Source organism: Urocampus carinirostris, chromosome 1 (genome assembly GCF_059441175.1).
Source record: "Urocampus carinirostris isolate Australia breed hairy pipefish chromosome 1, RoL_Ucar_1.0, whole genome shotgun sequence".
Classification (NCBI taxonomy): domain Eukaryota; kingdom Metazoa; phylum Chordata; class Actinopteri; order Syngnathiformes; family Syngnathidae; genus Urocampus; species Urocampus carinirostris.
In genome coordinates this window covers 63693214-63704760 of record NC_142349.1, presented here as the reverse complement: position 1 = coordinate 63704760, position 11547 = coordinate 63693214, and the positions used below count along the sequence as shown (strand labels likewise).

The following is an 11547-nucleotide window of genomic DNA, read 5'->3' as shown; positions in this document are numbered from 1 at the left end:
CGTAGTACCATCTATCAACATTATAATGCTACTAGTCACTAAATATCATTGTGACACCAATGATAACAACAATAAGAGTTATGATATAATAATAGTAACAATAACAACAAGGTTAACTATAGTTGTAAACGCAGTATTTCCAATCTCTAGTATCACTCATACCCCATTTTCTTCATCTCTGTATTCCGCCAGTAATGGTTTTTTTTAATTTAAATTTGATCACGTGAATAGTTGGACATTGTTTGATCTCATCATGTAAATTGTTCCAAAGTTTGACTCCACACAGACACACACATACTTTTCCTGGTGGTTCTCACCAGTGGGATTTTGAATTTACTACAGCCCCTTAAGTTATAATTTCCCACTTTCCGAGTGAATAATTATTGTATGTTTTTGTTGACCTTAAATAGCAGTTGTGAAGTGAAAAATGTTACTAAACATCCAATTTTAAAAATTGGGACTGCAGGAATTAAATATTTGTATGATCATGATATTCTACCCTGTGTATGGTTTAATTGCACGTTTTTTAAATATTTGCTAAATACTTTAATAAAAATATTTTTAAGGATTTCATCTGTTATTAAATAACAAAAATTAATAAAGGTATTATTCAATTTAAACTGTAAACATTATTTTGAGTACTATACAATGTTGTAAAAAGTATTTTGCAGCGAGAAACTATCATTCCGTGTTCGAGACCCCTGCCTTAAGTGGTTTCAATTTGTCACATGCCCGGCAGGCCGTTCATCTCCCGCTCGCTCACCCGTTACCGAGCGGACCGAGGATGGGGTCACCCCCCCCTGGCGTGGAAAGCAACAACCCCTGCGGTCTGATGAGCGCGCACGGCGTGTCTGAGCAGCGTGTGGTGTGTCCTGGCTGTCTGGGGATCAGGCGGCGTCCTGGGGAGGAGATAGCGGCGTCTCCGGCACCCTGGTTGCAGAAGGCGTGCGTCCCTGGCGGGTTACCAATGATGACCTCAAGTCTCACCCCACACCCACCCAGTGAGTGAGAGAGATGGACTGTCAAAGTCCCTTGATTGCAGTTTTCTCTCGATTCAAGGTTTTCGTCAGATAGGCGTTTTACTGTTTAAGATACATTTGATAGGGTTAGCTATGTAAAGCTTCACAAAAAACGAATTAAATTGGGCTTTTAAACATATTACCAGTAACCATTTTTCTTTGCCTTTGCTGTCTGGTAATCCTAAAAGGGGGATACCACATGTGCGGTCCCTTCTCAAGGTTTCTTCATTTTCCTCATGTTAAGGTTTTTTGAGTTTTTCCTTGCCCTCATGTTGGTTCCAGATCAGGGGATGGTGTCATAATAGTCTGAAGAAATAGTCTGTGTAATAACCTGTGAAGCCCTTTGAGACTCTTTGTGATTAAGGGCTGTGCAAATAAAAATGACTTGACTTAAAAAAAAAAAAAAAAAAAAAAAAAAAACAGTATGGGTGAACGTTACACACAAGGTTTTAAATATCGATGACCACAATCGCTAACACTGGATGCGACATGATCGAACCCAGGACGGCGCGGTAAGACCTCTCAATCTCAACCACCATTGATAGTAATAACATACGAAAAGGCATTTGATTTTATCTCAAGATCACACTATTTTAAGTCACAGTACCAGACAAACGTTAGCAAATGGAAACTCCAGAAAGTCCTCCTGAGAAATATATCCATCCATCTATATATCTACCCTTGTCATATCCCTCGAGAGGGTTGACCGACAGCAAGACAAACTCATGCAAAAACAAAGAAAATTTAAAAAAAAAAAAAAAAAAAAGGAAAAGTAGCAAAAAACACACACTAAAATTTTTGGACCATGGCCAACCCAAATGCCCAAACAAGTTAAGCACCCAAGTTGGTCATGCTTTCGTCCCTCCAGATGAGGGTCAGGGTGACACAACACACTCTTGTGTTCAACTGCAGGGCCCGACAGCTTTCACTGGTTTACCCCTGCAGCATCATACAGGTGCCCTGCCTATGCCTCAAAACATGTCTAAACATCCCACCATCCTTTCACAACACCTCTTCACTCATTCCTATCACCAACAAAAACTCTAGCTTCCATTATATTTAGACCTCTTTCCTGCAGTGCACTCATAACACCATCCATCCACGTTAATCGCGGCCTTCCTCTTGGTCTCCTTCCATTGACTTCTGCACTGTAGACCCTCTTCAACATTCGCTCCTCATCCATCCTCTCTATCTTAGCCTTGAGAACTATAAACTCAAAAATGCACAGTGAGGGAATCAACTCTTTGATACATCTGATGAGGAATCAGACTATGAAGTACATTAAAAGAATTCATTGTAAATTTTAATGTTGATATTGTGATCATAATTTACATCGTCCAAAAATGATTTCAACCATGGCTGCATGTGTTCAACGGTTGTCACCTACAATACTGAGAAAAAGAGAAACAATGTTATACTTATTTTTCATGAATGCGCGATGTACACTAACCAATTCAGTACATACCCTTCCATCTCTGTCCCAATTCTTTGGAGAACCTGGAAATTGGTTTAAGATAATAAGAGGGAGATAATTCACTATTATAGGATTATCTGTTACTTTTTTAAATTGGTCTCTATGGGTCCATTAGAGAGTGGTGCTTTTATGAGGGTGTTTTAACGAGTTTTTATTCTGGGATGGGAACCTTTTATTAACATCTTTCTTTTTATGGGGTTATGACCAACTATTTTTTTTACCGGCGGCTTAAATGAATTAAATATTTCTATTTTGCTCTTCAATACAATAACATTGTCTCTCGGTCTCTCTCTCGCTCTCCTTTTTTTAAGTCACTTTTAGAAACAGAACACTTAAAATTTAAAAGTGATGCCAAAGTATATTATAGACAATTTTGAGCAATGATTTGGATTATTGTATTTTTTTTTTCTATTTTTAGGTTATTTTTTTGACATTATGGATTGCTAATAATCAATAAACGTTCTATATACTGTATATAGATCTATTTTAATGTTTTATATGTCATAAATTCTTGCTAAGTATTACTTTATTTCACTGTACATTTAACTTGTTGTAAGATATGAATATATTAGGCATTCATTTAGGCACGTTTTTATATGTGTATGTATTATGGAATATTCAAAACTGAGGTGGCAAAAATCTAATTAAAATACGATTGAGCTAAACAATGATAATGACCCTGGGTTGCCGGACATTCTACTTAAGCGAGGTCGTTGGTGCCGTGGTTTGTTGAAAAAGTGCCAGGGAGCCACTAGGGAGTGCCAAAGAGCAGTATGACCAGGTGCCGTTCGAGCGGCGCTTCTACGCGAAAGCAGATGTTTATCGATTATGTCGGCATTTATTGGAGGTGCTATAACACGAAACCTAGCTAAACACTCCCAGAGACCTGAAGTACTACTGTGTACATTTTCACAAAAATCAGTTCAGCAGTTTCAGAGCCCATAAGCAGTGTCTGAAACAACGTCTGCCCGGGCGCCCGGGGCATGCATCTTTTATGTCGAGGGTACAACTTACAAAATGTCTCCGTCCGGGTGGCCAACAACTTTTTCAAGAAAAAAAAAACATCTTTCGGGTTTTTTTACCCCAAATCAAACGTTTGCTTTATTCCGATTTCGAAATCTTCGTTTGGTTTGGAAATCTCGGTTCGTTTGGCAATTTGCATACTCTGCAGCCAATCAGAAGCCTGCATCGAATAGCTTCTGGACTCTCCCGAGCGTTATAAGGTCGTGCATTTGCATATCATTTTCCAAAGTAGACGCACAGAGAACACAAGAAAAATGGAGAAGTGGTTAGGAAACAAGCCAAAACCTCAGCCCCAGAAGAAATATTCAAAAGGAGCTAACAAAATTTATGACGCTACAAAACGTAAACTTACATGAAAAGCATCGTGGAAAGAGGAGTTCACGTGGCTTGTAGCAGACAACGCAACGCAAACATTGCATGAATGAAGATGGGTCAATACAGGTACATACTGATGGAAGATGGAAAACAGCGATGTCAAATACATGCAATGGATGTTATAAGATTTATAATGAAATGATCTAATGAAATGATCTGCATTTATATAGCGCTTTTAAAGTCAATGACTTGCCAAAGCGCTTTACAATGCGCTCCACATTTCCCAATAGCGGCCTTGCAGCCATGTAAGGCGCTAACCTGCTTATTGGGGGTATATTAGGGGTTCAGTGTCTTACCCAAGGACACTTCAACATGTAACACGGACGAGCCGGGATTCGAACTGGGATCCCAAGACGAGTGCTCTACCTCCTGAGCTACTGCCGCTTAATCTTATAGTGTGTATGGTAATTTTAAATGCAGTTATATATTCTGATTATTAATCCTTAATACTTTACAACATTTTTTTTTTTTTTTGCAATTAGTTGTCTTGAAGTTCGCAAAAATGGGGCAGGCAACCTTAAGGCTGGGCAGGCAACTTTTCAGAGTTGTCTGCCCTGGTGTCCTGTAACCTTTTTTTCATGAGTTTCAGACACTGCTATAAGCCGCATACGAACACACAAACACAAGCAAGCAAATCGGGATTTATCTAATAGTCCATATTTAGATTAAACTAGATAGATACATTGAGAACATTTTGGCATGTGGCAGATTTCAACCCTCATGCTATAATATTGTGTACGTATAAACCAATTGCAACAGCGAATGGACCGAACACAAAAATAGAAAAAGCATACCTCTTAGAGTGCACAAAAAGTACCGTCATTTATCACCCCAAAATTAAATGATGTAAAATTCACACAAGCTGTTGCAACCAAATTAAAGTGGTTATCTCCCGCCTTACATAAAAAGGAGTCAAGGGATTTTAACATTAAAATATACTGTATATCATTTTTGGAGCGTAACTAGCAACATTTAACACCGTTGTGCTGCTTTAGTTAGATTATTTAGCATTGTATGCACTACTATTTATGGTTGAGTGCATGTAATAACGTTGACCTATTTGTTTTTTACAAGATGTGAGGTTCCTCTCATCTCTCCATGATTAGCATAGCTGACCCATCACACTCTGGTGTGGAGTCATTATTGAAGTGTTAGCATTTTCAATTAAGCCACACGTCCCCGCCGGCTCCTCCGGGAGGCAGACGCCGCACAGCAGGAGAAAAGCAACACTCGCCTCATTTGTCCTTCAAGCAAATCCCGACTCTTCACGTATCTGAGAAACAAAAACAGTTATCAAGCTGGAGAGAGGAGAAAAAAAACATCACCGCCCATCGTTGGCGACTTTTATTTCTATGTGGTTTGTTTTAAAAGCACTTGTTTGCGATACAGACCCGAGACATTTTTTCTTCTTCCGTATAGAACCGCGTATGTCAAACATTCATGCCAAAGGAGATGCGTATGATGCATTTCCGACATGGGCTTAACACAGGAATAAAACAATACTGCCGGATTTGGCATCATTGAAGAAAGAAAAAACGTTAAATAAAAAAAAAAAAGACATATACATGGTAGTAAAAACGTTCAGTCTTGGAAAGAAAATATAATTGCATGTGTGTTTAGGGCCTCGTTTTGAAACTAAGGCCAATTCGGACAAAGATCATTCGTTCGCGGGCGAAAAGAAAACACTGATTTGAGGATACTTGAAACGGTGAACAATGAAACTTCACTCCTCACTTTTAACAAGGAACTCAAGATTTGTTTGAGGCTACATATTTAGAAAGGCAGTGACACCTTCAAATCATATTTCTGTATTTGGGCAGCAAAACAAGATGATTATTTCTACAGTCCCAGAAGTTGGCATACCATATTTTTCGAACTATAAGTTGCACATTTTGTAACATTTCACCCTGTCGAGAAGATTCTACCCGGGTGTGAAGATAGTGTAACATTTCATTTATTCATTGGAAGAGCCATTCAAAAGATATTTGACATAGATGGTTTCCATTATAGTCCAGAGAATTGATTCAAACTGGGATTGGCACACTTAACGATTGCAATTTGTCTGAAATCTTCAATAATAGATTTGAAATCCATTGAAATACACTATTTCCCTGGATATTTCCGGATCGGATTTTAACATCCTTGGTACATTATTTTTTTCTACAAATCCGTTCCATGTATACATACGCAATTCGCGAAATTACTTCATCACTTCACAAGCCTCTTTACACTCAAACCAGTCCGTTTCCAGGGAGCTGAAGGAAGCAATCTGAATAAATCATTTACATGTCTGAGAACAAATAACCCAATTTACATGTCGTTGTTTAGCAGTCCAATCAGGGAGCCAAGCATGAACGACGTCATTACGCAAATAGAGGTTTCTAACTTTTGACACGAAATAACGGTTGATTTCATTAATGTCACTCAAAAGTGTGCTCCATGAATATGCCTTATGTGTCTACAAGTTGTGCTTATATGTGGCTTGCCAGGAGTATAAACTTAAATTACATATGTATGAATACAAATGTGGCATTTTTTCTGTAGGACTGAAAATAAAAAAGAAATTTTCATAAAAATCAATCAATACAAATGAGGCATTTTAAGCCAGTAAGCCTGAATTTGCGTGTATTTCTGTCCCTGTATGTGTATATATGGTTTCTTCTTCAAAGCGCAGTTTTGGAAAGGACAGTGAAAATCGAGGGAATACTGAAAATATGTAATACATTTTGAAAACGATACGAGACGCTAGGAAAAAAAGGGTCTCTTACAAAACATAACCAAAAGTTGTATTCAAAGAAACAACAACTCTACAATAATTCATTTCTTTAATAACCAAAATTTGGGTTTTTTTGTTTTAAGCCGCCAAAATAGCTCAGGTAATTCAGTTTTTAAACTTATTTAGTCATAGAAATTCTCTTTTTTATTCCAACCTACATCGTACATAAAACAAAATAACTAGGTCATTTTGTCCCTAAAAACTATAAGAAAAAAATGCCATTTGATTGACAACGATGACCAACCCTAAACAACCCAGAAAGTTTGATTACATTGATCAGACTAGTGGAAAGGACCATTTTAAGCCAATTAGTTTGTTTTTTTCAAAAGTACAACTAGAGAAATAAAGATTCAGAGTTTTAGTCTGAGCTACATTTCCTTTTTCTCTTTATAAATAAATAATAATAATCATTAACAAAAATTTAAAAAATTGCCACCCTAAATGTGACTTACTTACTGTCCAAAAAATATGGTAGTCGATCTGAATAAATGCCTTTGATTTTTTAGCCGACATAAAATTAAATTAAAGTTAAGTAACACAAGAGAAAGAGCACCTTATCGCACACCCTGGACAAGATTATTTTTTGGGGGGGGCGGAAGCAAATGGCAGCAACACTCATTGAAACAATATTGGAAATGATTGAAGGTTTGTATGTCTAGTCAGTGAATTGATTCTACCTTTCTCCTCACAGAACTGACCCACTTGTGTAGTCGTTTCAGAACTGGACAGCCTCTCTCTTTCCCTGCCTCCTAAAAAACACTCACAGAACCATGAGAGTCGCTGTACTGTTACAAGGCAAAAAAAGCAAAACTGCACACAGACAGTGATCAAACTTGGCTTTCGAGGATGAAGGCTGCAACAGCAAAGGAGAAGATCGGATCTGACGTCCATCACATCGAGTCATTCCCACGGTACGTTCAAGAGCTCTTCAATGTTCCAGAGTTGGGATAAAGAAAGGGTCTTTTCACTATTTTCTCCATGAAGTGAAACGGGCGAGAAATGCGCTTTGGTGGCTGGTGCTGCGTTTTAGTGTGGGGAAAAGTCTGACGATATCAGAGTCTAATAGAGGAGGATGCGGCGTTCGATGGCCTTGCGACAGATGGGGCATTCGCTCATGCGGTCGCCGCATAGCTGGCAGGTCCCGTGCCCGCACATGAAGATCATGTTCTTGAGCCGGTCCAGACAAACGGGGCACATGGTCTGAGGACGAAACAGAGAGCACACGAGTTGCTGAAAATAAATGACGATCAGTGGTTTTTCTACATATACCCAGTGGTTCTTAACCTTGTTGGAGGTACCGAACATCACAAGTTTTCATATCCATTCACCCACCGAACCCCTACTATCATGCAATACAGAGATCTCTCAGTTATTGTGGTAATGGGGACCAAAACGCCCTGCGAAAAGTGACATGGAAAACTGAGGATATTTGACGAGGATTACACCACCATAGTGGTTTTATTCTGATGCATTTTATAGGCAAAGAGAACTCCCCAAAAAGAGAAAATAAGAGAGAGGTTTGATGCGTTTCTCTCCTCAATCAGAGATCAAAGCCGCGCCTGCGCGAGCGACAGCCTTTCCAGCAGCTCCGTGTTATCTCGCTCTTTTTGTGATTTATTGTTTTCATTGTGTGCTTCTATCTTCAGTGTTTTTCTTCCTGTTTGACTACTAAACTTTGGATTACCTTCTATCCTATGGTTATGGGTTTTAACGTACAAAAATGCGTTTATTCGAGGAATCAACTCCTTGCCCTAAAAAATTCTTGTGCCGGCGTGATGAGGGGGCCCTATCGGATGGAGAGCCGGAGCTAGCTAAGCGGCTAGCGGCGTAATAAGTCTTCGGTACCTTCCGTAATCATGGTAAATGTGAACCCTCTACCAAATAAGACCGACGAACTGGCTGTGCTGGTGAAAAACATCAAAGCGCACAGGGAGCGCAGTTTGCTGTGTTTTACGGAAACGTGGCTCACGTTTAGCACCCCGGACGCTAACGTGGAGCCACCCGGACCGGAGCTATCTGGAGCTACCCGGCTTCAGCGCTGTTAGACAGTGACACGAAGGCCTGCGGGAAGCGAAGAGGAGGTGGACTCGCTAACACGAGGTGGTGTATTCCTGGGCACAAAGATTTCCATCTGCTGCAAGGACGTCGAACTTTTGGACTAGCGTGTGACGTCATTCACTCCGCTGTGGCTAAACTACAACAAAGCACCCCGAGGGCATCCTGTTAATCTGTTAATAAACAACAAAGGAGACTGCTGGAAGTGTGAATTTCCCTACGGGAATGAATAAAGTATCTATCTATCAATCAATGGGTTAATACCGACAACAGAGATAATTTTTCATCATAAACCTCTTGACTGAATACTTGCTTACCTGCTCCTTGATGTCCTGCAGCTGTTGCTGGAGCTTCTGAACATCAGCATTAACATTGGTGTTGTCCTTGTCCCGCTGCAGGGCAGGAATGTTGCCGCTAGCTGTTTGGACACACCAAAATCACACAGACGTTGAGAGGAAACAGCAGAGGCTGCCAGCTTTTCTTTTACGACGTGGCGAGCGCAGTTATATTACACGCGCGAGGAGCCCATTTGGCAAAGCAATCTTTAAGCCTCGTATTGCTGTTTAAAAGACAAATATAAAGGACCAGAAAAAGAAAAAAAAACTGTGATGTTAAAGTATGCAGTGAATGTAAAAACAGGAGTGAAATGATGCCATAATGGCTTATCGGAGCCCTTAATGAGTTAAACATTCAAGCTCAATGTGAAGTCAGACAATCCAAACATAATTGTTCAATCAGTTATTGGTATACATTGACAAGTTCATTAAAATTTTACAGTGATGTACATTATGGATAAATGATATTGCAATCATTTGTAGATGAGTTCTAAATGATAGGTAGAAAAGTTGTATTGCTGTTATTCTATATTTAATGATAGTAGTATTGGCACCTCAACGAAAGATGACAGCAGCGTGGTTGTAAATATATTGTCTCAAAGCAATAATAGGGTTACAATTAATGGAGTACCATATTAATGAAATTTTAATTTTAATCGCTGAACCCATAAATGCAATAATTTCAAAACAAATGTTTATTTTTCTAAGGGTTGTGTGAAGACACACAGTTTTCTTTTTAAGAATATTGCAATATCAACAGTGTGTGAGCATTGCTAATAAGAAAAAAGAGGGAGGTTGGCATAAAGGGAGCCAGGGCAGCAGTGTAGTCAAAGTGCTTATAATGGAGAAGGGATACTTACACCAACTTAGTGCCAGATTGTTGGGCTGGAGAAGATCCTGCGATCCCCCTGCCATTGAGTTAGAGCTCCCTGCTGGGAATAACCAGTCACATTGTTATAGCAGCTATAACTACAAACTGGCCCAAAGGACCAGCCTAGCTTTTAACTACAAGCCTCTAAAGTGAGGTTCAAAAAGATTGGAAGAAGCCGGTAGAAAATAAGAAGGGGAAACAGAATTTTCAAACTAGATGTATGATTGACTCGCTAGCATCCCATGCAGCTAATTATTTCAAAACCTTTTTTGCTTCGATGAAAGAGAGGCTGCCTCTTGCATAATTCGTTAACCTCATGCAAAAATTGCATTACTGACAATAATTGTTTTTTTTGACAAACACAAAAAGTGATCAAATCTGCCAGGTCAAAAATATACATACAACAGCGCTAATATTGGGGAACATGTCCCTTGGTCATTTTCACTTCAATTAGGCGCTTTCAGTAGCCATCCACAAGATTCTGGCAAGCTTCTGGTTGAATCTTTGAATACTGCTCTTGACAGAATTGGTGCAGTTTAGTTAAATTTAATGGCTGTGTGTGTTTGGGGTCATTGTCCTGTTGGAACACCCAACTGCGCCCAAGACCCAATCTTCGGGGTGATGACTCAGTCCATGGAGATGAAATACGCTTGACTGTGGACACTGACACCTGTGTTCCAGCAGCTTCTAATTCTTGGCAGATCTGCTTTTTGGTGATTCTCGGTTGAATCTTCACCTTCCTGACCAATTTTCTCTCAGCAATAGGTGATAGCTTGAGTTTTCTTCCCGATCGTGGCAGTGACAAAACAGTGCCACACACTTTCTACTTACAGACAATTGTTTGTACAGCTACTATGAAATGGCTCCAAGTGACTTTCCTGACTTAGATCCATGCTGAGCTCCAAAGACTTTCATATTGTAGCTTGTGTGGGCGTTTGCATTCAATGAGCCCTTTTTAAATGGCCTCAGAGAATTCACCAGACGTAGTCAGTCATCATAACTCACAATAAGTTCAGAGACTATGCTATGAAGCTCATTTCACTGTCACAACTTTCTAAGTCACCAATATTGCTAATTTGTGTTGCTGTATGTGCATTTTTGACCCAGCAGATTTGATCACTTTTTCTGTTAACCCATAATAAAGTCATAAAAGCACCAAACCTCATGAATGTTTTTTTGTGACAAAGAACTTTCAGAGAAAAATCTGAGTTGTACAAATAACTGGAACTCAAGAAAGCTATGACATTATTTTCTTCACAAGTGTATGTAAACTTTTGACCACAACTGTAAGTAGTTAAGGTCATTATTGCATGCCAACAGTTAAATTATGGAATTTAGAAAAATAACAATATCAATAGTGAAAAGTTATTAAAAATTTGAAAAACTGAAATGGTCTTTCTACCTCTCATGCATAAAAAAACAATGGAGAAAAAAAAATGGTATTGCCATTCTGCATGAGGGTAAAGAATATCCCCAGCTCTCTAACCTCCCTAAAGCGGAGACTTATATCTATGAGAGACATTTTAAAAATAAATTCATCTGTGAACTTGCAACGGTTTCCCTTTTAACTCAACATAAAATAAAACAAAAGAAAAATCATAACATGTACAACTGAACCA

The 11547-nt window shown here is 39.1% G+C and overlaps 1 protein-coding gene and 1 long non-coding RNA gene across 5 annotated transcripts in view; one reads left to right on the top strand and one right to left on the bottom strand.

Moving 5' to 3' along the window:
- Window positions 1-694: 694 nt before the first annotated feature.
- Window positions 695-10482, top strand: LOC148376525 (uncharacterized). Its single transcript, XR_015852080.1, has 3 exons — window positions 695-1001; window positions 7434-7578; window positions 9121-10482. It is a non-coding gene; the product is annotated as an uncharacterized LOC148376525 (long non-coding RNA).
- mib1 (MIB E3 ubiquitin protein ligase 1) overlaps window positions 5221-11547 on the bottom strand; it is a 72021-nt gene continuing 65694 nt past the window's right edge. For 2 of the 4 annotated variants that reach the window (XM_088348181.1, XM_088348198.1), the window contains exons 20-22: window positions 9918-9989; window positions 9040-9140; window positions 5221-7867 (exon numbers count right to left, since the gene is read on the bottom strand). In XM_088348181.1, the coding sequence (XP_088204307.1) occupies window positions 7727-7867; window positions 9040-9140; window positions 9918-9989 (314 nt within the window). In that variant the 3' untranslated portion in view covers window positions 5221-7726. The remainder of the gene's footprint in view (window positions 7868-9039; window positions 9141-9917; window positions 9990-11547) is intronic. The other 2 variants (XM_088348190.1, XM_088348206.1) reach the window with 1 other exon arrangement.